Source organism: Bubalus kerabau, chromosome 20 (assembly GCF_029407905.1).
Source record: "Bubalus kerabau isolate K-KA32 ecotype Philippines breed swamp buffalo chromosome 20, PCC_UOA_SB_1v2, whole genome shotgun sequence".
NCBI classification, from domain to species: domain Eukaryota; kingdom Metazoa; phylum Chordata; class Mammalia; order Artiodactyla; family Bovidae; genus Bubalus; species Bubalus kerabau.
In genome coordinates this window covers 13,948,683-13,972,036 of record NC_073643.1, presented here as the reverse complement: position 1 = coordinate 13,972,036, position 23,354 = coordinate 13,948,683, and the positions used below count along the sequence as shown (strand labels likewise).

General features: G+C 40.0%; 1 protein-coding gene across 1 annotated transcript in view; it reads left to right on the top strand.

The window, feature by feature from the left end:
- Positions 1-21,701, top strand: part of SCN11A (sodium voltage-gated channel alpha subunit 11) — an 81,319-nt gene extending 59,618 nt beyond the window's left edge. The window contains exons 23-26 of the mRNA XM_055557924.1: positions 625-766; positions 6,776-6,876; positions 13,866-14,136; positions 20,671-21,701. Coding sequence (XP_055413899.1) covers positions 625-766; positions 6,776-6,876; positions 13,866-14,136; positions 20,671-21,701 — 1,545 coding nt within the window. The remainder of the gene's footprint in view (positions 1-624; positions 767-6,775; positions 6,877-13,865; positions 14,137-20,670) is intronic.
- Positions 21,702-23,354: the final 1,653 nt, after the last annotated feature.

Genomic DNA, 23,354 nt, shown 5'->3' with positions numbered 1-23,354 from the left:
GTCTTGGATGCTTTTGGTCATACCTCGAGCTAGGCCAGCTTGGTTGTAGTCCATTTTTGTCCCTTCTAGAGCATGATCATTCATTCATTCATACACTCATTCAATGTGTGTGGAGAACCTCATGTCACAAGCTATGCCAGGCACTCGGAATTCAAGAGTGACAGAACACAAGCACAGACTAAATACAATAGTGTAGCGGGCTCTGTAGGAGCAATGTAGATATTCAGCAAGGATTGGTAGTTAAGCTCCTTTGCGTGAAATGGACATGTCCCTTCTCTGGTGGCCATCTTCAGTTTGGCTCCCTCCAGTTATGTGTCTATATGGACATCCTAGAGACGTTTTCAAAGGACACACGCAACCGTGCTACTCTCCTGTCTCACAGCCCTTCAGTGATTCTCCATCGCTTCAAAGAAAAATCCAAATGCTCCGCCACACCCCCTCCCCACTGTATGGTACCACTCAAGCTGCGCTGGGGGAAACTGAAAGACGGGAAGGGGGCTCCCTGCAGGGCCACGGCTCACTGGAGGAGGCTGAGTGGTTAATGTGCTGCTACCAAGCAATTAGGATGGCTCATATTTTTCTCCAGTAACTGTTTTCTTCTTTCATTAAAACAACCCCTAACAGGAAGGACAACAGCCACAGTTTGAGGCACGTTCTTGCATGTACCTTTACTTCGTAGTTTTTATCATCTTTGGCTCATTCTTCACTCTGAATCTCTTTACTGGTGTTATTATTGACAACTTCAACCAACAGCAGAAAAAGATAAGTATGGGGATTGTCCTGATTTGGTATTTTTACCTCCTCATTTCTCCGAAGAGCTTGGATGGAGCATAAATCAGTTCTAGATTGTTGTGCAAAGTAGCCTTTATCATCTGCATGAGAATGAAGAGGGAGCCTCTTAAGAAAAGAGTCTTGAGGATATGGCTGAAAAGGGACTGCATCAGCTGGGTTTTATTAATCATTGTTTTTATTCTTCACTCTACCCTCTTAAACAAAGGACATTGTTGAACTCTAATAGAAAAACAAATATCAGGATTAGTATTTATGTCAAATTGTAGTAACCTTGCAAGTGTATCTTGTTATTCAGGATAAAAAGAGTACAATCCCTGACTTAGGATAGTTCAATTTACATGATTTTTCAGCTTTCCAATAAGGCAGAAATGATACGCATTGAGTAGAAACTTTACTACAGGTTTTGAACTGTGATCTTTTCCTGCACTAGAGATATATCAGAGAAGGCAATGGCACCCCACTCCAGTACTCTTGCCTGGAAAATCCCATGGACGGAGGAGCCTGGTGGGCTGCAGTCCATGGGGTCGCTAAGAGTCGGACACGACTGAGCGACTTCACTTCCGCTTTTCACTTTTATGCATTGGAGAAAGAAATGGCAACCCACTCCAGTGTTCTTGCCTGGAGAATCCCAGGGACGGTGGAGCCTGGTGGGCTGCCGTCTATGGGGTCGCACAGAGTCGGACACGACTGAAGCGACTTAGCAGTAGCAGCAGCAGAGATATATAGTACAATACTTTCCTGTGACACTGAGTGGCAGCAGCCACAGCTCCCAATCATGCGTGCGCTCACTGAGGATAAACAGTAGATATATATTTACAACATTCCGTATCCATACAACCATTCTGTTTTTCACTTTCAGTACAGTATTTGATAAACTAAATGAGATAGTCAAGATTTATTTTTAAATAGGGTTTGTGTTACATGATTTTGCCCAACTGTAATCTAATTTCTGGGCTTCCCTGATAGCTTGCAATGCAGGAGACTCCAATTTGATTCCTGGGTTGGAATCGAATAAGATCTCCTGGAGAAGGGATAGGCTACCCCCTCCAGTATTCTTGGGCTTCCCTTGTGGCTCAGCTGGTAAAGAATCCACCTGCAATGTGGGAGATCTGGGTTCAATCCCTGGATTGGGAAGATCCCCTGGAGAAGGGAAAGGCTACCCACCCCAGTATTCTGGCCTGGAGAATTCCAAGGACTATATAGTCCCTGGGGTCACAAAGAGTCAAACATGACTGAGCAACTTTCACACACATGTGAAAGCTAATTTCTAAGTGTTCTGAGCATGTTTAAGGTAGGCAAGGCTAAGCTGTGATGTTCAGCAGGTTAAGTGTATTAAATGCATTTCAAGTTACATACAATATTTTCAACTTAACATGGGTTTATCAGGATATATAACCATTGTAAGTGCAGGAAAAATCTATAAACTCTCCTCTTTCCGTAAACTTGCATCCTGCCTCTCAATACCCAAGTCTCAGCAGATTTACTGAACTTACGTGGAAAGAAGATGGTGGGGAAGAGACAGGTTTTTTTCCCCCCGTGTGTTGTGACAAACACGTATTTATTTTTCTGATTCAATAATCTATAGGAGCATTGTAGTAAATGTGGAAAAAATATGACGAGAAAAAGAAAATTTAAATCATCCATAAGGTGACCACCAAATGATAACTATTTTAGATTAAGCCTAATCATTTTGGTACCATCTTTTCCAGTTACTACTAAATAATACTAAATGTTTCTTTTACACTGTTGAGATTATATAATATTTTAAATTGTCTTCTCCATTAGTTATGAGTTCATGTCATGAGATCATCTTTATTATAAGAATTTTAATGGATGAATTACATCCCATATTATGGATAGACCATAATTTGTTCCAACCATTCCCCCTACTCCCCCTTTTAAGGACATTTAGGTCATTTCCAAATTTCTTGCTCTTCTAAAATAATCATGAACATTCTTGAAAGTCTCTCTGTACATCTCTGATTATTTCCTCAGGATAAGTTCCTAGAATTTAAGGCATTAAAGATAGATTGTCAAATTACCTTTCAGAAATACTATGCTGGGTACCCTCCTTTTGTAAGACATGAAGTGCCTGTTTATTCTGTTCTCATCATTCTGACTTTTGTAATTTTAAATTATTTTTTCTAGCTTGGTGGGTAAAAGTGTTACCTCACAGTTTTACATTCATTCATTTGACCATTTCTGAAGTTAAACACTTTTTCACAGGTTGATGGCCATAACTATTTCTTCCTTGAGTTTTCTGTTTAAAAACAGAAAACTCTTTGTCTCTTCTTAAAATTGATATTATCATTTTTTCTTATGGTTTTATATAGTATGTTCAATTTGACTTACCTCTTACATTTTTGTAATGACATTTTAAATTTATAGACATTTAGCAGATGTATGAAGTCAAGCTTTCAATCTTGTCCTTTTTCCCTCTTTTCTTGAATTTATATACTGAAGGCATTTCTCAATCCTAAAATCAGGTGGCTAAATATTCACCTTTGGTTTTTTCCTTGTTGTTTTGCGACCTTCTTTATTTTTCTGTTGAGCTTTTTTTAATCCATCTAAAATGTGTCCTGATACTGCTGAGCTTTCTTAGTGTCTGCTGGGAGAGTCATTCACAGTCCCAGGCAACTATATGGCTGCTGTTACTCAAGAGTGTGCTATATGGAGTCACCTCTGTAATATGCAGCTTGATTGCAACCAATGCCTACAATCTGAATGTCAGGACTTGCGATTTTAGATTTAAGTTGCATTTGAAATCACTGTTTTGATCAGTCCATAGCATTTTTGTTCTATTTTGTTTTACTTTTATTATAGAAAATCTCAAACACTCACAAGAATATAGTAAAATGAGCCTAAAATACCCAGCACCCAGCATATTTACTGATTTAAGAACATCCTTATACCTTCAGTGTCTTTCCCCATTGGATCCTTCCACTGGATTTTTTAATAGAGCATCACATACATCATATTATTTCATCCACCGATTTTTCAGAACATATCTCTTTTTAAACATAACTACAATTCCATGATCATATCTAAAAAGTTTAATATGAGTTCTTTAAATTCATCAAAAATCCAGTCAATGTTCAAATTTCCTCCAGTCTCTTATATTCTCAAAATATTTATTCATTCTTTAACTGATTAGTTGATTGATTGTATTAAAGTTTGCTTCTTTTCAAATTAGTATTCAAATCAGGTCCTTGCACTGGATGACTTCCTTGCTCTCTGGATTGACAGTATGTTCTAGGCATTGTTTGTACACTTTTTGCTCCAGATCTGGAATCAGCCATTTCTCTAGGGAGTTCTTGGAAGTGGTGTTCTAAGACCGCAATCTAGAATGCTCATTATGATTATTTTGAGACTTTTTCAATGGACAGAGCTACTTCAAATTTAGGACTACAAAGTTTTCATTTAACTAGTACATCTGTATCTCCTCTTTTCCACACTGAGAAAGCTGGTTCTTGTGGGTACAGAAGATGATAGCCTTTAAAATTTCCATAGCTGTTCATTTTATTTATCTCACCACACACAAAGGGCAGTCTCATAATAACAGTATTAATACTAGCATGATGCATATGATTACTGAAGATAGTTAATATCTGCCAGGCATTGTGAAAAAACCTAGTTAACTTCTAGGGCTGGGTTGTTGATTTATTTATTTATTTATTTTTACTGTGGCAAAATGGTCATAACATCAGATTTATCATCTGATAAGATGATAATCTTATCATTTTTAATGTACAGCTCAGTGGTGTTAAATATATTCATAATGTTGTGCAACCATCATCATCATCCATCTGTATAACTCTTCATCTTGTAAACTGAAACTGTACACCCGTTAAGCAATAACTCCCTGTACTTCCCACCAGCCCCTGGCAGCTCCCATTCCACTTTCTGTCTTCATGATTTTGACTATTCTAAGCATCTCATGTAAGTGGAATCATACAGTGCTTGTCTTTCTGTGAGTAGCTTACTTCATTTAGCATAATGTCCTTAAGGTTCATGCATGTTGTTGCATATTGCAGGATTTCCTTCTTGTTTGCTGCTGCTGCTGCTAAGTCGCTTCAGTCGTGTCCGACTCTGTGCGACCCCAGAGACAGCAGACCACCAGGCTCTGCCGTCCCTGGGATTCTCCAGGCAAGAACACTGGAGTGGGTTGCCATTTCCTTCTTGTTTATGACTATGTATATATCATGTTTTGCTCCATGTATTGATGGACAGTTGGGTTTCTTCCATGTTTTAGTTATTGTGAATAAAGGTCCTGTGAACATGGGTGTGCAAATATCTCTTTGAGACCCTGCTTCGATTCTTTTGGGTCTATATAGAAGTGGCATTGCTGTATCATGTGGTGATATGTACAGTATACAAAGTTTCTAATTTCTCTACATCCTCACGGACACTTGTTATTGATAGTAGCCATTCTAATGGATGTGAGGTGGTATCTCATTTTGATTTTGATTTGCATTTCCCTAATGATTAGTGACACTGAACATTTTCTCATGTGCTTATTGGCCATTTGTATATCTTCTTTAGGGAAATATCTATTCAAACCTTTTGCTCTTTTCAAAATCAGGTTGTTTGTCTTTTTTATTTTTATATTTTCAGAGTCCTCTCTATAGTATTAATCTCTTGTCAGATATATGATTTTCAAATATTTCCCCACATTGTGCGTTGCCTTTTTACTTCATTGAGAGTGTCTCTGATGCCCCAAAATTTAAAATTATGAAGTCCAATTGGTCTGTTTTTTATTTTGCCTTTTGTGTCATATCCAAGAAATCATTACCAAATCTAATGCTTTGAAGCTTCTATTCTGTGTTTTATTCTGAGAGTTTTATTGTTCTAGATATTACATTTATGTCTTTGATCCATTTTGAGTTAATTTTTGTGTATGGTGTTAGGTAATGATTCAGCTTCATTCTTTTATATGTTGATATCCAGTTTTCCTGGCGCCATTTGTTGGAAAGACTGTTCTAGGACTGTATTTTTTGGTCCATACTGTGGTGTAAATTTAAACCCCACACCCTCATCAAGGCAGGCTTGAATTCACAAGTTATCAGTGAAAAGTATAGATTAAGACAATGTCCTGGTTGTCTTCTCTCCCCAACAGATACGTTTGGTTTTCTTCTTCACTCTTTAATGGCAGCACTTGGAGAATTCCATTACCAACACACAGGGTTCTTGAACTAACCCCACTGTCTTTTCCCCATGACCCCCTTGTAGTTATTAAATCCTAATATTCTCATTTTTGCAGAAATTAGCAAATGCCCTTAGGCCAGCCATTACTTCAGGACTAATTTACTTCTCTTTTTTCTCTCTCTTGATTTTCAGATGATGGAAATTTTCCTTACTTTTTGGGCAAATTCAGCTATGTCTTTTAAAAGTAATTCTGTTCTATTTTATCCAGCATTTCTAGATGTTTTACCACTTCTCCCACCCAATTTCATGAAAATCCTACTTCATTTTTCTGTTCTTTATTACTCAGTGGTGAAGACACTTAAAGTTCTCTATTTTTTTTTTTTTTTTGTAAGACTAGCTCTAGACAGATGTTTTTGGAAATTTTATTAGTGATATATGCATTCATATATTTAGGAGAATTTTAATTGTCACTTTTTAGGACTTTTCATTTAGATTTTTATTACTAATTTCTATGTTTGTTTCACTGTAGTTTGATTTACACAACTTGAAGTATGTTCAGTTTTTGTAAAGCTTCTGTGGATGTTTGCAAAGAATTTGTAGTCTTATTTATATTATAAAAAGAGAAATAAAACTGATAAAAGTAACATTTCTCCCTTATTCCTTAATTTAAACCTGTTTCCTTTAGGCCCTTCCTTATAGTCTCATTCTGCTTCAAATTGGAATTTTAAGAATTATTGATAGAAATGCAATATAACTTTAAAACTATTTCTGAAAATTCAGAATTCATTTCCAAAAATCTGTTAATGATAATTAGCTCTCATCTTCTCCACATACTTAGGTGGCCAAGACGTCTTTCTGACAGAAGAACAGAAGAAATACTATAATGCAATGAAAAAATTAGGATCCAAAAAACCTCAAAGGCCCATTCCAAGGCCTCAGGTGAGAGCACTTGATTGATCTAAATACATGGGTGCATTAAGTGGTTATGAGGAACTCAGATATCTGTAGTGCCATTCTCCTTTAATTTTTAAATTTATAGACTTGATCTAAGAACTCAATATGAACCTAGGTACACTGGTGTATGACTCAAGTTCTTAGGAAAATCAGACATTCAGATTCAATAGTAAATGCCTGGGCAACAACTTAAATTTACTTTGTTGTGAGCATCTGAGAGCTGCTTGGGCTTCCCAGGTGGCATTAGTGGTAAAGAACCCGCCTGGCAATGCAGGAAATGTAAGAGATGCGGGTTTGATCCTGGGGTCAGGAAGATCCCCTGGAGGAGGGCATGGCAACTAACTCCAGTATTCCTGCCTGGAGACTCCCATGGCCAGAGGAGCCTGGCAGGCTACAGTCCATAGGGTCGCAAAGAGTCAGACATTACTGAAGCAACTTAGCATGCATGCATGCTCGAGAGCTGCTCAGTATATACTCATTACAGTGATGTGAATTTAGCAGCTTGTTTGAATGTAATCTTGGCCAATTTAAAATGTATTTATAATATATTTTACCACCTTTCTCTGGTGTGAAATTGAGGTCATGCATACTTCACTTCCACTTCACAAGTATTTATGATAAACTTTCCATCTTAAGAGCGGACACATTTTTTCTGTAAAAGGCCAGACAGTAAATATTTTAAGCTTTACAGGCCATGTGGTTTCTGCTGTTACTACTCAACTTTGATGTTGTAACACAAAAGCAATCATTATAGATAGAGAACAAATGTTCTTGGCTGTGCTCCAATATGACTTGATTTATAAACACCAAAATTTGGATTTCATGTAATTTTCATGTGTCAAAATTTTATTCTTTTTGAGTTTTTTCCCCCAAAACTCATTCTGAGTAAAACCTATTCTGAGCTCATGGGCTATACTAAAATAGGTGATGGACCAGATTTGGCCTATGGGCCATAGCTTGTGGAATTCTGCCTTACGAGGTACTTACAGGACTGCTCTGTGCTTACAGTCCATTGAGGAGCTGGAATTTGAGAACATTAGATTATAAAGTCATACAACAGGCACAGTTGGTAGTTCTGAGAAGTGAGTTTGGAGGCTTTCAAGACAAGGAGGGTCAGGGGCACCGAAAAGTCTGAGAAAACAGTATGGAAGAGGGGCTTGATATCTGATGCATGTAGAGGACTTGGAGATTTTCATTCAAACATGAGGTCCCAAATTATCAAAGTGAAAGTGAAAGTTGCTTAGTTATGTCCCACTCTTTGTGATCCCATGGACTTCTCCAGGCCAGAATACTGGAGTGGGTAACCTTTCCCTTCTCCAGGGGATCTTCCCAATCCAGGGATCGAACCCAGGTCTCCCACATTGCAGGCAGATTCTTTACCAGCTGAGCCACAAGGGAAGCCCAAGAATACTGGAATGGGTAGCCTATCCCTTCTCCAGCCGGGCCTTCCTGACCTAGGACTCGAACTGGGGTCTCTTGCATTGCAGGTGGATTCTTTCCCAATTGAGCTATGAGGGAAGCCCTAAATTATCAAAGATATGTTTAATTTCCTGCTATTCCCAGCAATCAGAATAGAGCCTGGCATTAAGTATGTTTTCAATGATTTGTTGAATAAAGAAGTATGTTTTAGGGCACAAAATCTATCCCCCTAGTTTTAAACATTTGTGTTGCACTAAAAATGTCTATAAATGTCAGGACAACTGTTTAGAATTTATACAATGAAAAATTTGTACAAAAAGTTTAATGATAAAATTATATTTGTAGAGTTTTCATCTGACAACAGTATGTGGAACTTCAATTTACCTAAGTCAAATCTAGCTCTCAAGTACCATACTCATTTTCTAGTACTAATTTCACTTTGAAGTGACTTCACAAGGACAGAAACGGTAAGGACCTAACAGAAGCAGAAGAGATTAAGAAAAAGTGGCAAGAATACAGAGAAGAACTATACAAAAAAGTCTTAATGACCCAGATAACCATGATGGTGTGGTCACTCACCTAGAGCCAGACTTCCTAGAATGTGAGGTCATGTGGGCCTTAGAAAGAATCACTACAAACAAAGCTAGTGGAGGTGATAGAATTTCAGCTGAGCTATTTCAAATCCTAAAAGATGATGCTGTTGAAGTGTTGCACTCAATATGCCAGCAAATTTGGAAAACTCATCCATGGCCACAGGACTGGAAAAGTTAGTTTTCATTCCAATCCCAAAGAATGGAAATCCCAAAGAATGTTCCAGATGTGTTTATTTCACATGCTAGCAAGGTTATGCTCAGAATCCTTCAAGCTACGCTTCAGCAGTTTGTGAACCAAGAACTTCCAGATATTCAACCTGGATTTAGAAAAGGCAGAGGAACCAGGGATCAAATTGCCAACATTCGCTGGACCAGGGAGAAAGCAAAGGAATTCCAGAAAGACATCTACTTCTGCTTCACTGACTATGCTAAACCCTTTGACAGAGATGGGAGTACCAGACCACCTTACCTGTCTCCTGAGAAACCAGGTCAAGAAAGAAGCAACAGTTAGAACTGGACGTGGAATGACTGACTGGTTCTAAATGGGGAAAGAAGTATGACAAGGCTGTATATGGTCACCCCGCTTCTTTAACTTTGATGTGGAGGCTACAGTCCATGGGCCCACAGAGTTGGACATGACTGAGCGACTAAGCACAGCACAGAGTGAAAGTGAAAGTTGCTCAGGTGTGTCCAACTCTTTGCGACCCCATGGACTATACAGTCCATGGAATTCTCCAGGCCAGAATACTGGAGTGGGTAACCTTTCCCTTCTCCAGGGGATCTTCCCAACCCAGGGATCGAACCCCGGTCTCCTGCAATACAGGTGGATTCTTCACCAGCTGAGCCACAAGGGAAGCCCAGGAATACTGGAGGCGGTAGCCTATCCCTTCTCCAGCAGATCTTCCCGTCCCAGGAATTGAACAAGGATATCCTGCATTCTCGGCAGATTCTTTACCAACTAAGGTATCAGGGAAGCCCACAGCACAGAGCACATCATGCAAAATGTCAGGCTGGATGAATCACAAACTGGAATCAGGATTGCTGGGAGAAATATGAACAACCTCAGATATGCAGATGATACCACTCTAATGGCAGAAAGTGAAGATAAACTAAAGAGCCTCTTGATGAAGGTGCAAGAGGAGAGTGAAAAAGCTGACTTGAAACTCAACATTGAAAAAATCATGACATCCAGTCCCATCATTTCTTGGAAAATAGAAGGGGAATAAGTGGAAGCAGTGACAGATTTTATTTTCTTGGGCTCTCAAATCACCATGGACAGAGACTGCAACCATGAAATTAAAAGACTCTTGCTCCTTGGAAGAAAAGCTATGACAAACCTAGACAGGGTATTAAAAAGCAGAGACATCACTTTGCCAACAAGGTCTCTATAGTCAAAGCTATGGTTTTCCCAGTAGTCATACACGGATGTGAGAGTTAGACCATAAAGAAGATTGAGTGCCAAAGAATTGGTGCTTTCAAAGTGTGTTGCTAGAGAAGACTCTTGAGAGTCCCTTTGACTGCAAGGAGATCAAACCAGTCAATCCTAAAGGAAATCAACCCTGAATACTCATTGGAAGGACTGATGATGAAATTGAAACTCCAATATTTTGACCACCTGATGCAAAGAGCTGACTCATTGGAAATGACCCTGATCCTGGGAAATATTGAAAGCAAAAGGATAAAGGGATGGCAGAGAGCAAGATGGTTGGATGGCATCAATGAGTCAATGGACCTGAATTTGCACGAACTCCAGGAGACAGTGAAGGACAGAAAGAGCCTGGCATGCTACAGTTCATGGGGTCACAAAGAGTCAGACATGAGTTAGTGACTGAACAACAGCAAGCACTTTGAAGTTCTTATTTAAACTTGAGCCAACAAGAAAGGCAAAGAGAAGTTTTATTTATATGTGCATGATATGCAACCATTGATTCAGTACCAGTTGGTCCCAGATTTGGAGTTAACTAAAAGACTCATGAGACACACATTTACTAGCTTGCTTCGTGAAGGATGTGAAGCTGGCAGTGCAGCACACAGCTGAACAGAAGCTGCAGTGACACGTAATGCAGCTTCTAGGCCTCTCCACTGCACTGGGCTTCCCAGGTGGCTCGGCGGTAAGAGGATCCACCTGCCAATGCAGGCAGAGACACAGGAGACAGTTTCTATTCCTGGATTGGAAAGATCCCCTGGAGGAGGAAATGACAACCTGTTGCAGTATTCTTGCCTGGCTGGGAAAATCCCATGGACAGAGGAGCCTGGCAGGCTACAGTCCATGGGGTTGCAAAGAGTTGGACGTGACTGAGCACACAACACGCATACTGCACTGGACATGTTAGAAGGCAAGAGATGAACTTGAAGTGGGCATGAATTGCTTTCCCACAGGGCTGCTGCTGCCTCCATTCCTAACTATCTGTTATAGCTTGTTTGTTGCATGTCTCATCAGGGAGTAGGTATGACCCCAGAGACATTCCTGCATGGCTCTCCAAACATAGCTTCACAATGGGTGATTCCAACAACCAAAGGCAACTCAGTTAATTCCAAGCATTTATCTTAAACTCTATATTCCAGAGAGCAGTGTTGCATGAGGTAAACCCAAAACCCTATCCCCTGGTGTCCGAATTTGAGCTTAGACTTTGAATCAGCTGTTAGCCCGTAACTGGGCTTCCATGGCGGTACAAATGGTAAAAACTTCGCCTGCCAATGAAGGAGATGCAAGAGACATGAGTCCAGTCCCTGGGTCAAGAAGATACCTTGGAGAAGGAAATGGTACTCCACTCCAATATTCTTGCCTGTGAAATCCTATGGCCAGAGGAGCCTGGTAGGCCCCAGTCCACAGGATCACAAAGAGTCAGACACGCCTGAGCGTGTTATAGTCTAGACACGCTAGCCCTTAACTCCCCGTAGATTTTTTTTTTAATTTCTAAAATCTACATATTATCTTTTGACCTTTGGAGTAGCAACTGCATAGAGAGGGAAGTACAGCTGTTTTAACCTGAGAAGTGATGGATATTCTTTCCAGCAGAAGAACCAAGGGATCTGGAATCATTTCTACCTAAAGCATTCTCACAAGGTAGCTTCATTACAGGCTTTAAAAATTATCCTGAGGTATAGAAGTCACTGTAAAATGACATAGAATGTATGTAGAATACATTAAAATACATAGAATGTATCTTAAAATAACATAGACTTTTTTTGATCCTCTACCACATTTGGTAGCTTATATTTTTTAATTTTCTCTATTTTCTCAATATTAGAGTTGAACTGTAAGGCCAGTGCTTACCATGCCCTTACATTTATTCTCAGCCCTTATTCTGCTTTCTTGGAGAGCATCCTTAAAAGTATCTTTTCTCGAGGTCCTTTCTGACTTCCACGATGCATTCTCACATAGGAAATGCATTTGACTTTCAAGTTTCTTCTCCAGACTCCTTGATAAAAGGTTTAGAGCTCCTGGAGCAAAGTTTGGAAGACATCAACTTGCATGTAATAGCCTTCTACTGCTGTTCCAACCCTTTTCCTTCTCATTGCCCTTGCTCTCCCATAGTGGCAGCACTCACTCTCTTGATGTTAGCTCATATCAGTACTGGTGCCACAGAACTCCACATTTGCTTTTCAGCTCTCTGCCTGAGCTCCAGACCTGTACCTCTACCTGCCCATGTCCCTTGGATGTCCCACTGGGCACCTCAAATTCCAGTGTGCCCAGGACACATCCATCATCTCCACCCCCCAAACTCCTCATCTGCTGTTCTCCAGTTGATTGAATGCACCACCAAGCAGAAATTATAACCTCAGCCTTAACCTTCCCATAACCTACTCCATTAGAACACTCTTGGACTCCTGCTTCTTCTTCCATATGAGTTCTTAAACCTAAAAACTCATGTCTTTCTCTACTGTTACCACCACAAAACATCATCTTTTGCCCGGATTACCCTAACAGATGCCTGGGGCTATAAAGATGAATTCTTAGGGGTCTGTGCACTTTCTAAATAGAACACTATGTGCCTACTTTGATTAGATGATATATAATATGAAATAATCTAATATATACATATGGTACGTATATATATATTATACATAAACAACCAATGTATAGTCAAGAATGCCATACGATATCAGTGTCTGAGTTTGTGCTAAAGAACAGTTTCCACTTAAGCAAACAACAAAGCCGTGCCTTATAGAGATTAGATGAAAGGAAATAGTGGATAGTTGAGTCATTGCACTGCACGTGGCAGACAAGGCATGCAAACTTGGTTAGAACCTGTTCTAGAGCAATCGGCACACCTTCACCTGGGAGCAGGTCATCCATGCACGAAACAATATGCAAGTTCACCACCAGTACTCATGTGAAATAATCAGTTTTTCTGTTTCCAATTGTAGTAATCATTGGATCAGAATCCCATTTATCTAGCCTTATTGTCTAGTGAGCAAGAATTAGAAAATTGGCTTTCAAGAATTGCTTGAATACAGAGTTTTGGTTAAGTGTAAGGTCTGATTATTCTAAACTGACAAGTGGAGCCTTGGAGATGTCAATTCTGTCTTGTCCAGCAAAAGTATGTGAGCAAGTATCCTCTGCATTAATATTATTAACGTCAAAATACAGACGTAGGTGAAATATACAGACCAAAGTTCATTTTTTTAATGATTAAACCCAACATGAGCTGTTTTATTTCAACAAAAACAAATCATCCACCACATCAAAGTTATGTTGTTACTAAAAATGTACGTATTTATTTAGTTTCAAAATGGAATTAAAGCTATATGCCTGCACTTTAAAACCAGTTTCTAATTAAATTTAATGAAATTAAATGAAAAATATCTATTAGAAGAATTTCTTGCCCTTTAAAAGTGTGCATTTTCCAAGAAACTAATTGTAAGAGAGGACAAATGCTTTTGTATGTGCCTTTTAATGTATGTGACTTCATTCCTACAACTCCAAGTGATTTATGATTCCTTTTTCTTTTTCCTCAGAACAAATGCCAAGGCTTTGTGTTTGACCTCGTCACACACCAGGTCTTTGACATCATTATCATCATCCTCATTCTCCTCAACATGCTGAGCATGATGGCTGAAACACATAACCAGTCGGAAACCATGAAACATTTACTTGAGTGTCTCAACATGGCCTTTGTGGTCATCTTTGCAATTGAGTGTTTCATCAAAATCTTTGCTTTGAGGCAATACTACTTCGCCAATGGCTGGAATTTATTTGATTGTGTGATCGTGCTCCTTTCTATCGTTAGTAAGTAAAACTGGCAACCAGAGGGGCTTTAGTCTGAGAGCAAGAAGTAAACTTGTAAGTCTTATCATTTGAAATTTTCTCCAGAGTAGCCACAGAGCATAAAATTAAATTTAATGCGGTTTTTGAAAAAAAAAAAAAATAGATGAATGAATGCCATTCTCTTTGGGGAGTTGCTAGAAAATACAGAGTAATTTCCATTCCCTTGATTATCTACACAATTGAAATAGAGTTAAGTAATTATGTGGATCATTTATTCAATGGGGATAGATGAAATTAAGATGACTTAGAAGTTTTTGTGGGGCTACCTGCTTTATCCAGGGAATTGAGTCAAAGTTCCATTTTCTTCTACAAGTATAACGCCTAAAGAGCATTTCTTGTTTTAAGGATTTGGCATTTAGTTTCCATGTTTTTCCCTAGTTCAAAATCCTTCTGGATGTGAGATCACAATTACTATGCCCCAGTGACATTGCTGGGCCTTCCTGTACCTCCTCCTTATAGAGGGCCTCCATGGCTCAACCTGGATGGGCTTGCAAGAGCATGTCATAAGGACAAATAGTGCTTTTTCTTTATTCTGTATCTCATGTTAACTTAAACTATAGTGGAAAGGACATAGTGTGTCAACTGCTTGGGTTTCACTCACCAACTAGCTTCACTCTATAATCGCTATATTTTTCTTAACTGCGGACAGAAATTAACCTTAATGTTTATAGAAGAAGAATAGGGAGAAAAAGAGGGTTATTGCCATACACCTTTTCATGAAACATATACACACACATGCACATACATTAACTTCGAAGGTAAATTCTTCATGACTAAGCTATAAGATTTTACTCTGGGTTTTTGAAGTCTGCTTTAATTAAACTGATAATTTAACTATAATTGTGTAAAACTGCCTACGGGTTCTTCTCATTGTTCAAAGAGCATGAAGGCAGTGAAAACAGATTTCACAAGTGGAAGCTTCTGTTTTATCTCAGAAAGGATGCAATAAACAGATATGCTGGATCAAAATATTTTGGTTCTTAACATGATAGCGGCAATCCAGATGTTTCAGGGACCAAGAAAATGGTATAGTTCATAGTCTGTTCTACTTTTTAGCCATGGAAACTTCTGTAGATAAGGTTTAGTAATAAATCTTTCAACATGCTTATGGTTAGTTCAGTTCAGTTCAGTAGCTCAGTTGTGTCCGACTCTTTGCGACCCCATGAACCGCAGCGCACCAGGCCTCCCTGTCCATCACGAACTTCCGGAGTTCACTCAAACTCACATCCATCGAGTTGGTGATGCCATCCAGCCATCTCATCCTCTGTCGTCCCCTTTTCCTCCTGCCCCCAATCTCTCCCAGCATCAGAGCCTTTTCCAATGAGTCAACTCTTCGCATGAGGTGGTCAAAGTACTGGAGTTTCAGCTTCAGCATCATTCCTTCCAAAGAACACCCAGGGCTGATCTCCTTTAGAATGGACTGGTTGGATCTCCTTGCAGTCCAAGGGACTCTCAAGAGTCTTCTCGAACACCACAGTTCAAAAACATCAATTCTTCGGCGCTCAGTTTTCTTCACAGTCCAACTCTCACATCCGTACATGACTACTGGAAAAACCATAGCCTTGACTAGACGGACCTTTGTTGGCAAAGTAATGTCTCTGCTTTATAATATGCTATCTAGATTGGTCATAGCTTTCCTTCCAAGGTTAAGTAGACTGTTAATCTTTATTAGTCAGTTTCAAGCACAAGTCCTGGTGAAATTGACAGCAGCAATAAAGTTAGAAAATGATGAGTCTGGGGCAACCATCTGAGCACTTAAAGAGCTCTTCCTCCAATATTCAGAGAGCAGCTTATTTATTCCACTATTTGCTGAAATTTTTCCAGGCAGTGCCAGGCATCGTAGAGCTCACAGTAACTGAAGGAGGTCGCCATTACCCCTACCATGCAGCCTATAGCCTACCATGGAGACTGAAGACTCTAGGACAGGGCTGCCTCAGGTCAAACTACAGGCACAGCCCCTCCCATCAGCAGAAAATTGGATTAAAGATTAACTGAGCAAGGTACAGCCCTCCCAAGCAAGGCCCAGTTTTCCCTGCAGCCAGTCCCTCCTATCAGGAAGCTTGCACAAACTCTTACCCTCATCCCTCAGAGGGCAGACAGAATGAAAACCACAATCACAGAAAACTAACCAAAATGATCACATGGATCACAGCCTTGTATAACTCAATGAAACTATGAGCCATGCTGTGTAGGGCCACCCAAGACAAATGAGTCATGGTGAGTTCTAACAAAACGTGGTCCACTGGAGAAGGGAATGGCAAATCACTTCAGCATTCTTACCTTGAGAACCCCACGAACAGTATGAAAAGGCAGAAAGATATGACACTGAAAGACTAAACACTCACCCCACCCCTAGGTGTCCAATATGCTACTGGAGAGGAGTGGAGAAATAGCTCCAGAAGGAATGAAGAGGCTTAGCCAGAGCGGAAAGGATGCCCAGTTGTGGATGTGTCTGGTGGTGAAAGTAAAGTCTGGTGCTGTAAAGAACAATGTTGCATAGGAACCTGGAACATTAGGTCCATGAATCAAGGTAAATTGGAAGTGGTCAAACAGGAGATGGCAAGAGTCAACATTGACATTTTAGGAATCAATGAACTAAAATGGACCAGAGTGGGCAAATTTAATTCAGATGACCATTATATCTGCAACTGTGGGCAAGAATCCCTTAGACAAAATGGGGTAGCCCTCAAAGTCAACAAAAGTGTCTGAAATGCATTACTTGGGTACATTCTCAAAAATGACAGAATAATCTCTATTCGTTTCCAAGGCAAACTGTTCAACATGTCAGTAATCCAAGTCTGTGCCCTAACCACTATGCTGAAGAGTATAAAGTTGAATGCTTCTATGAAGACCTACAAGACCTTCTAGAACTAACACCAAAAAAGATGTCCTTTTCATCACAGGGGACTGGAATGCAAAAGTAGGAAGTCAAGAGATACCTGGAGTGACAGGCAAGTTTGACCTCAGAGTACAAAATGAAGCAGGGAAAAGACTAACAGAGTTTTTCCAAGAGAATGCTCTGGTCATAGCCAACACCCTTTTCCAACAACACAAGAGACGACTGTACACATGGACATCACCAGATGGTCAATACTGAAATTAGGTTGATTATATTCTTTGTAGCTGAAGATGGAGAAGCTCTATATCATCAGCAAAAACAAGACAGGGAGCTAACTGTGGCTCAGATCATAAGCTCCTTATTGTAAAATTCAGACTTAAATTGAAGTAAGTAGGGAAAACTACTAGACCATTCAGGTATGACCTAAATCAAATCCCTTATGATTAAACAGTGAAAGTGACAAATAGATTCAAGGGATTAGATCTGACAGACAGAGTGCCTGAAGAACTACGGACAGAGATTTGTAACATTGTACAGGAGGCAGTGATCAAAACCATCCCCAAGAGAAAGAAACGCAACAAGGCAAAATGGTTGTCTGAGGAGGCCTTACAAATAGTTGAGAAGAGAAGCGAAAGACAAAGGAGAAATGGAAAGATATATCCATCTGAATTCAGAGTTCCAAAGAATACCAAGGAGAGATAAGAAAGCCTTCCTAAGTGATCGATGCAAAAAAATGGAGGAAAACAACAGAATGGGAAAGACTAGAGACCTCTTTAAGAAAATTAGAGATACCAAGGGAACATTTCATGCAAAGATGGGCACAATAAAGGAAAGAAATGGTATGGACCTAACAGAAGCAGAAGAGATTAAGAAGAGGTGGCAAGAATACACAGAAGAACTATACAAAAAAGATCTTCGTGGCACAGATAGCCATGATGGTGTGATCATCATCTAGCGCCAGACATCCTGGAGTCCGAAGTCAAATAGGCCTTAGGAAGCATTACTACAAACAGGAGATGGCAAGTTTGATTACTACAAACAAAGCTAATGGGGGTGATGGAATTCTGTCTGAGCTATTTCAAATCCTAAAAGATGATGCTATGAAAATGCTGCACTCAATGTGTCAGCAAATTTGGAAAACTCAACTGTGGCCCCAGGACTGGAAAAGGTCAATTTTCATTCCAACCCCAAAGAAGGGCAATGTCAAAGAACATTCAAACTACCATACAATTACACTCATTTTACATGTTAGCAAGGTTATACTTAAAATCCTTCAAGCTAGGCCCCAGCAGTACATGAACTGAGAACTTCTAGGTGTAAAACGGGGTTTAGAAGTCAGAGGAATCAGAGATCAAATTGCCAACATCTGTTGAATCATAGAAAAAGCAGGTTAATTCTGGAAAAATATCTACTTCTGCTTCACTGACTACACTAAAACCTTTGACTCTGAGGATCATAACAAATTGTAGACAACTCTACAAGAGATAGGAGTACCAGACCACCTCACCTGCCTCCTGGGAAACCTGTATGCAGGTCAAGAAGCAACAGTTAGAACCAGACATGGACTGCTTCAAAAGGAATACGTCGAGGCTGTACATTGTCACCCTGCTTATTTAACTTATATGCAGAGTACACCATGTGAAATGCTGGGCTGTGAAGCACAGCTGGAATCAAAATTGCCTTGAGAAATATCTATAACTTCAGATATGCAAATGATACCACCTTAATGGCAGAAAGTGAACAGAAACTAAAGAGCCTCTTGAAGGTGAGAGAAGAAAGAGAAAAAGTTGACTTAAGAATTCAACATTCAGAAAATGAAGATCATGGCATCTAGTCCCATAACTTCGTGCCAAATAGATGGGGGGAAAATGAAGACAACGACAGACTATTTTCTTGGGCTCACAAATCACTGCAGAGAGTGACTGCTACCATGAAATTAAAAGATGCTTGCTCCTTGGAAGAAAAGCTATGACAAAACTAGACAGCATATTAAAAAGCAGAGACATTACTTTGTGGACAAAGTTCCATCTAGTCAAAGTTATGGTTTTTCCAGTAGTCATGTATGCATATGAGAGTTGGACCATAAAGAGGGCCGAGTGCTGAAGAATTGATGCTTTTGAACTATGGTGCTGGAGAAGACTATAGAGAGTCTCTTGGACAGCCAGGGGATCAAACCAGTCAATCCTAAAGGAAATCAACTCTGAACTTTCATTGGAAGAACTGATGCTGAAGCTGAAGCTCCAGTACTTTGGCCACCTGATTCAAATAGCTGACTCACTGGAAAAGACCCTAATGCTGGGAAAGATTGAAGGCAGGAGGAGGAGCGGGTGACAGGATGAGATGGTTGGATGACATCACCAACTCAATGGGCATGAGTTTGAGCAAACTCTGGGAGATGGTGAAGGACAGGGAAGCCTGGCATGCTGCAGGAGCCACAAAGTATTGGACACAACTGAGTGACTGAACAACAACAAAATTAAGACCTACCACATTAAGGAATCAGAAAAAGAGAAATTAATTGAACCCCAAATCACTTGCTGCATGAAAGAACTGAGCTCACAGGAAAGACAAATTACTGTGAGCTTGATTACTCAAAGAAATATGCACAGAGGAAGTGGACCTTAAAGGAAGGACTTCCTCCAGTTGTTGCTGAAATGGTAAAAATTCCACATCTCAAAAAAAGTGGCTGTCCATCATCTCTAATGACCTTAGAGGATCCTCAGAGGAAGAACAAGGCCCTGTGTATATGAGGCAAGCATGTTCAAGCCATTCTGTAATATTTGGATCAAAATGTGTGTTGTTTTAAATCCTTGTATCACTTGCTTGCAGAGCAAGCAATGAGAAAACAGGATGATGTTTTAGGCCAAATATTCAGCAGTCTGCAGAAACTTCTGCTTGAGATGCCACTTCTGGGATATTTACAATAACAGAGAAACTGTCTCCAATTTATTCCCGTAGCTTTTTGAGTTTGGACTTCCAGAAGTCCTTGGAATGAGTGTATTGACAAAGATGAGAAATCTGTGGCGGTTTTAGCCCAAAGACAAGCATCACAACACTACCTTCTTTCTCTAGCTCTGTCCTTGCCTATAGCAGGCTGTGTTCAAATTCCTCTAAAGTAAGAACCTGTTTGTTTAAGACACCTTGGGGTTAGGGGTGTACAACTTCCACTGATAGCTCACACTCAAGCCAACCTTCAGTAGAAGAAATTTCTCTTCGCATTCTAATTTAAATGACTCCTTCAATAGTTTATATGTTTTCCATTCTATGTATATAATAAATATGGAAAACTGTTATATTTGCTACCCCATGAGTGATTTTAAATGCCCAACATAGATGATAATGTATTTCAAGTCCATTAGGTAACTTACAAAATAGTAATAAACTGCATTTTATTTATTTTCTTTGAAGGGTCTTCTTAGATGTCCTGTCCCATCTAAATTCCTATCTAAATTGTATGAACCTTGAAAATTGCTCTCCAGTTTAAGGCACATATATATTTTTTCCCTGATATGGGAAAAAAAATTCTTAATTTTGTACATAAGCTGAAAAGTAATGGTAAAAAGTTGGTCTCACTCAGATTGAAAGCAGGAGAGACAGGCTATGTCTAAAATCAATCTGTCTGCTGGAAATTCATTGACCTTCCTCCTTGTCTTCAGGTTCCGTGGTTTCTGCCTTGAAAACCCAGGCCCAGATTCCTTTCCCTCCAACACTGTTCAGAATGGTTCGCTTGGTTCGTATTGGCCGAATCCTGAGACTTGTTCGAGCAGCACGAAGAATCAGAACTCTGCTTTTCGCTCTGATGATGTCCCTGCCCTCTCTATTCAATATTGGTCTTCTCCTCTTTCTGGTTATGTTTATTTATGCCATTTTTGGTATGAACTCTTTTCGAAAAGTGAAGGAAGAGTCTGGAATTGATGACATCTTCAACTTCCAAACTTTTACAAGCAGCATGCTCTGCCTCTTCCAGATAACCACAACAGCAGGCTGGGATGCCCTCCTCAGCCCCATGTTGAAATCAAACAAGTCCTGTGACCCCAAGACAGAGAGCTGCCACCTCTCTACCATAGCCATAATCTACTTCGTCACTTATATCATCATCTCCTCTCTCATTGTGGTCAACATGTATATTGCTGTGATTTTAGAAAACTTCAATGTAGCCACTGAAGAAAGTGAGGACCCTTTGGGTGAAGATGACTTTGAAATGTTCTACGAAGTCTGGGAAAAGTTTGACCCAGAAGCAACACAATTTATCAAATATTCTGCCCTTTCTGACTTTGCTGATGCCCTTCCTGAGCCTCTGCGTGTGGCAAAGCCAAATAAATACCAATTTTTAGTCATGGACCTGCCAATGGTGAGTGGAGATCGTCTCCATTGCTTGGATATTCTCTTCGCTTTCACCACGAGGGTACTTGGTGAGTCCAGTGGCCTGGATAGCATGAAAGCAGCAATAGAAGAGAAGTTTATGGAGACCAACCCTTTCAGGAAGTTATATGAACCCATAGTCACCACCACCAAAAGGAATGAAGAGGAACGATGTGCTGCTGCTGTTATTCAAAAGGCCTTTCGAAAGTACATGCTGAAGACCCGGTGTACCTTGAAAGACAGGCCTCATTCAACCCTCCAGACACTCTCCAATGGAGACTTACCCAGCTCTGGGGTGGCCGAGGGCAAGGTCCATTATGACTGAGCCCCACACCTTCACCCACACCTCACAGCCTCCAAGCCTTGCCTCTGGCCTCTGAGCTCCAAGCCATCCACAGCTCTGTGTACAAACAAGTGAACTCTTCGAACTCGCCATTCCATTTTTTTTTTTTCCTGGCTAAAAGAAAATATTTTAGAGTTCACATCAAAGGATTCTTATAAAGATAAGGGTGCCTGACTATTACTACCAGTACAGTTTTAACAAAGAAAAAGACACTAGAAAGGTCTATAGAAGACATACTAATGTGAGGATTGAAGCACAGTTCAAATTATGTCAAAAGAATAAGAAACAAAAAACACATTAAAGTTTTAAATCATGTTTCCCATGTGTTCCTGAGTACTGTGTCCAATACCTTTGTTGGATGTTTTCCCCAGTAAAAGTATGTGGCTTATCACATATAGCTCTTTTGCATGCTAAGTGAGAATTCAAAACCTGCCAATAAATACTCATTGCAGATTTTTTTAGCCAATGTTGAATATTTTGAGTTTATTTCAAACCTAAAAGCACGATCATGATTTGTGTCAGTTACTACCCTATCTTTCACTAGCTGCAATATCTGTTATATATATGTGGGGAAAAAATAAATAAATAAAGCTTTCAGTTTGCATTTAATTCAGATAATACACTAAAAATCCTTTTGTTTGGTGCTTGTGTGAGTAGTGGTTTAAATGTGGTACCTAAGTTGGAATTAAAGGCAATAGCCAGTGGTATGCTGATAAGTGCATAATAATTGCTCTTCAGGAAAAAAGAAACAAGCCATGATTTGTAGTGTTTATTGATTTCTGTGGTGAATATTACCTTCATGACCAATTTCAAGCTACCAACATGATGTTTCTGAATGTAGAGTTGGGAAAGATGTCCACAGTCAGTTCTCGTGAGCTGCCTGGAGCTGGCTGAGCACACCATTGACTGGAACCAGTAAGACAGTCTCACTTCCGGTGAAATATCTGCAGTGGGCACCTCGGATGGAGAGTGCACCCCACTTAGCACAACAGCTGGACCCCAGGGCAGGGGAGCCATAAGACATAATGGTTAGCCAGAGACCTCAGTCATTTGATGAGCCCTACATTCAGTTCTGGCTGAATATATGCATGAAACACAGCCCAGAGAACAACCAAATCGATCAGAAGGGCCTGGCCCCAGGAGTAGCCCAGGACCTCCCTAAAAACTGGAGATGCCCAGAGGCCAAGCAAGGCATTAGCTGGACTGGGGGCAAAGAACTACAGTGTAATAATCTAGACTCAGATGGAAATCCCGCAGAAATAGCCCTGGAATCCTGTATCTCTGACAGGCCAGAGGAGGTGATGTGTCTGTCAGCAGCCTGGAGTCTAAGCCCTGAGCCTCTGCCCTGCCTCTCACTGTCCAGTGGAGGTAAGGCCAATGCTGGATGCTGTGGCATATTAAGAGGGAACTTATTTTCAATGTACACAAGATCTAACCATGACTCAATGTATTCATGTCCAGGGCCTAAATTTTTTGAGTTTTGTAGGCAGCCTTGTGCTCTGGAGCACTGGTAAAAGTAGTAACATCATTATCTAATCATTATCAATATCTAATAAACTTAGCATTCGCTGTAGGTCAGACACTGACTAAGCATTTGCCATGCATACTCTCATCTGTTCCTTACAATAAGCCAGG